At 54.3% G+C, this 5,428-nt stretch overlaps 1 protein-coding gene across 1 annotated transcript in view; it reads left to right on the top strand.

Annotated features, from left to right (window-relative positions):
• The window catches only part of LOC112125299 (SH3 and multiple ankyrin repeat domains protein 1-like), a gene marked incomplete at both ends in the record, with an annotated part of 6,006 nt that extends 740 nt beyond the window's left edge, over window positions 1–5,266 (top strand). Inside the window, 4 exons of the mRNA XM_026662613.2 lie at window positions 1,002–1,169; window positions 4,694–4,810; window positions 4,914–4,991; window positions 5,179–5,266. Coding sequence (XP_026518398.2) covers window positions 1,002–1,169; window positions 4,694–4,810; window positions 4,914–4,991; window positions 5,179–5,266 — 451 coding nt within the window. The remainder of the gene's footprint in view (window positions 1–1,001; window positions 1,170–4,693; window positions 4,811–4,913; window positions 4,992–5,178) is intronic.
• Window positions 5,267–5,428: the final 162 nt, after the last annotated feature.

Raw genomic sequence — 5,428 nt, 5'->3', positions numbered from 1 at the left:
CGTTCTGCTATCGCTAAGGCGGGCAAGCTGTTTCTGTTTCAAGAATGACTCTTCTTAGTGCTCTCAAATCTGGTTACTCGGGTGCCCTGGTAACGTGCTGTGCCTTGGGGGGGGGCGACGGGGGTCTGCAGACACAGTCCCCTGGAAACACCCCAGCACTTCTTAAGGTCGAGAGATTCTACCAGCTTGACTTACACCCAGGCAGTCGTCGTGGGCACAAACCGTACCATGGCATTCCCTGGCTGTCAGAGGTTTGAGTGTCACTGCGTTTGTTGCTCTGGACCCAGCCAACCAGGGCTCTGCATTAACCGAGTCCTTTTTGTCTTGGAATAAAGATGACATGGGGGGCACGCAGTGCTCATGCAGTGCAGTGTGGGCCAGCACAGTGGGCATGCAGCGACAGTGAATCGCGTGTGCAATGCTGCGTGTGCAGTGCGTATGCAGGGTGTGCTGGTTGTGCGCAGTGTGGGATGGATGTGCCATGAGTGCTGCCAGTGGGCATGCAGCGAATAGTGTGTGTCGTGCATATGCAGTGTAGTGTATGCAATGCATGTTGTGGGTGTGCAGTGCACTATGTGCTGGCAACTGGGCATGTAGTGTCAGCAGTGTGTGCTGTGCGGTGTGTGCAGATGCAGAGGACACGCAGCGAATGCAGTGTGTGCTGGTGCAGTGCATATGCAGTGTGTGCTGGTGCAGTGTGTGCTGATGCAGCGGGCATGCAACGAATGCAGTGTGTGCTGACGCAGCGCGTATGCAGTGTGTGCTGACGCAGTGGGCATGCAGCAAATGCAGTGTGTGCTGACTCAGAGAGCACGCAGCCAATACAGTGTGTGCTGTGCAGTGAGCGATGAGGCAGTGGGCATGCAGAGAATGCAGTGTGTGCTGTGCAGTGCGTATTCAGTGCACTGCGCTATGTGTGCCAAGTGTCTGCAGTGTGCCTGGGTGGACATTGCCAACCCATCTCACTCCCCCACTCACATCTTTGCTCCTCGCCTCCCCAGGCGTTGCTGGACCTTGGGGGCTCCCCCAACTACAAGGACCGTCGGGGCCTCACCCCCCTGTACCACACAGCCATGGTGGGGGGCGACCCACGCTGCTGCGAGCTGCTGCTCTACAACCAGGCCCACATCGGCACCATGGACGAGAACGGCTGGCAGGAGATCCACCAGGTCAGAGCCCGCAGACGGGGACACCCCCTTCCCTACAAAGACAACCCGAGACAGGGAACCCCTCGAGCGATCCATCCCCTGTCGTCCAGTCCCAGCTCCCGGCAGTCAGAGGTTTAGGGACACCCAGAGCATGGACTTGCCACCCTGACCATCTTGGCTAATCGCCATTGATGGACCTACCCTCCGTGAATGTATCTAGCTCTTTTTTGAACCCCAGTTCTACTTTTGGCCTTCACCACATCCCCTGGCAAGGAGTTCCACAGGTTGACCGTACGTTGCGTGAAGAACTACTCACTTCTCGGTTTGTTTTAAACCGGCCGCCTGTTAATTTCATCGGGTGACCCCTCATTTGTGTGTTACGAAAATGGGGTAAATAACACTTCCCTACTCCCTTTCTCCACGCCATTCACCATTTTATAGATCAATGTTGTACCCGCCCCCCGTTAACTGTCTCTTTTCCGAGCCGAGCAATCCCAGTGTTTTAAATCTCTCCTCACGTGGAAGCCGTTCCGTACCCTTAGTAATTTTTGTTATCCTTCTTTACTTTTTCCAATTCCGATGTATCTTTTTTTGAGACGGGGCGACCAGGACTGCACGCAGTATTCAAGATGTGGGCGGACCACAGATTTATATAGAGGCAATATGATCTTTTCTGTCTTATTATCTATCCCATTCCTAATGGTTCCTAACAATCTGTTCGCTTTTCTGTCTGCCGCTGCACTTTGAGCAGACGTTTTCAGAGAACTATCCACGATGACTCCCAGATCTCTTCCTTGAGTGGTAACAGCTAATTTAGACCCCATCATTTTGGATGCGGCGTTGGGATTCTGTTTTCCAATGTGTGTTACTTTGCATTTATCAACACTGAATTTCATCTGCCATTTTCTTGCCCAGTCACTCAGTCTTGTGAGATCCTTTTGTAGCTTTTCGCAGTATGCTTGGGACTTAATTACCTTGAGTAGTTTTGTATATGGTCTGCAAACTTTGCCACCCGTTTTTCCTGTTCATTTATGAGTATGTTAAACAGCACTGGTCCCGGTACAGATCGCTGGGGGCCCCCGCTATTTACCTCTCTCCACTGTGAAAATTGATTCTTATTTTTCCTTTCCTATCCTTTAACCAGTGACTGATCTGTGAGAGGAGCTTCCCTCGTATCCCATGACAGCTCACTTTGCTTAAGAGCCTTTGGTGAGGGACCTTGTCAAAGGCTTTCTGAAAATCTAACTACACCATATCCACTGGATCCCCTTGTCCACGTATTCGTCGACCCCTTCAAAGAATTCTAATAGATTGGCGAGGCGCGATTTCCCTTTACTAAAGCTGTGTTGACTCTTCCCCAACAAATTATGTTCATCCGTGTGTCTGATCATTCTGTTCTTTACTAGAGTTTTTTACCAATTTGCTACTGAAGTCAGGCTTAATGGCCTGTCATTGCCAGGATCGCCTCTGGAGCCTTTTAAAAAAATTGGTGTTACATTAGCTGTCGTCCAGTGACCTGGTAGAGAGGCTGCTTTAAGCGATAGGTTACATACCATAGTCCATGCTTCTGCAGTTTCATAGCTGACGTCCTTACGAACTCTTGGGTGATTCCTGTCTGGTCCTGGGTGACTTGTTACTGGAATTGTTCCAAAACTTCCTCTATTGACACCTCAGTCTGGGACAGTTCCTCAGATTTGTCACCTAAAAAGCATGACTCACATGTGGGAATCTCCCTCACACCCTCTGCAGCGAAGACCGACACAAAGAATTCATTTAGCTTCTCTGCAACGGCCTTGTCTTCCTTGCGTGCTCCGTCAGCACCTCGATTGTCCAGGCTTCCCGCTTCCGATGTACTTACAGCAATTTTTATTTTATTTTTATTTGTGTGTGTTTTGCTAGTTGCTTTCTGTCACGGACTCACAGATCGTGCCCACTCTTGGCCCCGTGCGGTCCGTGGGGGGTGCCCCTTTTAGTGAGACAGCCCTTCTCGGGGGTCCACTCTCTCTCGGGGTCCGGCCCCTCCACCTCCTGGATCCGCACCTCTCTGAGCCTTAGCACGTCTGTCTCTGCCGTGGGCCCCCTCAGGGAGTCCACTCGCTCTGGACCCCCGGGGCCTCCACCCCCGAAGGGGTTGATGCAACCCTGTTCTCTAGACCGGAGTGACTCTCAGCCAGCATAAAACAGGAGGGTTTATTGAGAGTTGAACACAGCACAGGAAACTCTGACCCTCAGGCCTGGCCTCCCTCAGCCCAGCACATCCCAGTCTCTCTGCATCCAGGTGGGCTCTGCCTGCTTCCCCTCTCCAGCCCAGAGCCCCCCTGCTCGCCGCTGGGCATCCGAGATCCCCGGCCCCAGGTCCCGCCTCTGTCCATTGTCTTCCCTCCAGGTAAACAGGGTCGTAAACCAGGGCCTCCTCTCCTGCTTCTGTCCTCTGGCTGGAACCGGCTGGTTAGGTCACTGGGTCCTCACTCTGCAGCCCATTGTCCTCCCACTGGCCAGAACCGGCTGCATCTCCTCAGCTGGGCCTCTGGGTCACCAGGTCGCCAGGTCACCGGTCGCTGGGGTCTCCATCCTCCCGGCCACCGGCTGGGTCCCCACGTCCTCTCTCTGGTCCTCTGCAAAACACACTCCCTCTCCCCTCACCTCGTTAAACCAGTAACACCCAGGGAAACTGAGTCCCACCCCCTCTGCATACAAACCATTGAAACTCCACAGAAAACAAGAAAACCCCCCACTTCGTCACACTTTCAACTTCTGTCTTGGCCTGATTATACTTCTACTCCTGACTTGACACAGAGTTTGTTCCTTTCTCTTTCCCTCAGGAAAATTTGACTTCCAATTTTTAAAAGATGTCTCTTTGTCTCTAATCGCCTCTCTTACTTTGATGTTTAGCCATGGTGGCATTTTTTTGGTCCTCCTACTGTCTCTTGAATGTGGGGTGTATATATAGTGTGAGCCTGTATTACGGTGGTTTAAAAAAGTTTCCTTGCAGTTTGCAGGCATTTCACTCTTGCGACTGTACTTTTTAATTTTAATGTTAATACTGCGGTGGGTTTTTTCTGGTGTTTTCCTCCCCACCCCCCGAGGATGTGAAATTTAACTACGTTATGGTCACTATTACTGAGCAGTTCAACTACATTCACCTCTTGGAGCAGATCCTGTGCACCACTTGGGACTAAATCAAGAATCGCCTCTCCCCCTGTGGGTCCCAGGACTCACCCGTTGAGGACACCCGAAAAAGAGACCCTCCCAGCCAGATCCCCTCATGAGAACCCACCCAGCCAGACCCCCTGCAATGGTGCCAGATCCCCCCCCACACCAATAGGGTCACCCCCATGACGAGGACCCCCCTCTGATAGGAACCTCTGCCCACCCCCACACACACACTCCAGACCCCATATCGTTTCAGGAACCCCGGCCCACATTCACCCACCCCTTGGCCCAGAGCTGCCCAGCCCATGTAAGGAAAGAGGGGTGGGGCGGGGTCTGTCCCATTCAACGCCCCCCACACCTTTGCTGACGTGTGTCTCTGTCTTGCCCCCCAGGCCTGCCAACACGGGCACTCCCAGCATCTGGAACATCTGCTCTTCTACGGGGCCGAGCCGGGGGCCCAGAACGCTTCCGGGAACACGGCGCTGCATGTCTGTGCCCTCTACAACAAGGTGTGTGTGTGAGACCGTGCCCCCCCCCGCACTGCACAACCACCCCCCCACTGTCCTCTCCCCCCCCAGAACACTCCCCATCTCACGCCACGTCCTCCCGCAGGAAAGCTGTGCCCGGATCCTGCTCTACCGGGGGGCCAACAAAGAGATTAAGAACAACGGCGGCCAGACGCCTTTCCAGGTGTGTGTGTGTGGGGGGGGAGAGGGGGCAGGGTGAGGGGTGTGCAGCAGGGTGCAGGGGAGGGTGCAGGATGGAGGCGTGCGGGAGGAGGTTGTGGGGCAGGGTGCATGGCTTGAGGAGTGCAGGGGGGATCTGGGGTGTGTGCAAAGGGGGGGAAGCTCTGATCCATTCCCCCCACCCCCCCCAGGTGGCTGTGATCGCCGGGAACTTCGAGCTGGGGGAGCTGATCAAGAACCACCGGGACGCTGACGTGGGTGAGTTGGGGAGGTCCCAGCGTTCAGCCACTGACCACGCCCCCACCCCAGGGAGAGCCCCACCCCTATCCACAGGCCACATCCCCCAGAGCCCCCTCTGTGGAGAGCCCCCCAATGTTAAAAAATCAGGCGTCACACCCCGTCCGTCAGGGGACAATGAGAAAATCAAGATCCGAGAGCGGG

The sequence above is a fragment of the Terrapene carolina genome, unplaced genomic scaffold, assembly GCF_002925995.2.
Source record: "Terrapene carolina triunguis isolate 2854851 unplaced genomic scaffold, T_m_triunguis-2.0 Scaffold28746, whole genome shotgun sequence".
In the NCBI taxonomy this organism is placed as follows: Eukaryota; Metazoa; Chordata; order Testudines; family Emydidae; genus Terrapene; species Terrapene triunguis.
This window is presented reverse-complemented; position numbering and strand designations above follow the sequence as displayed.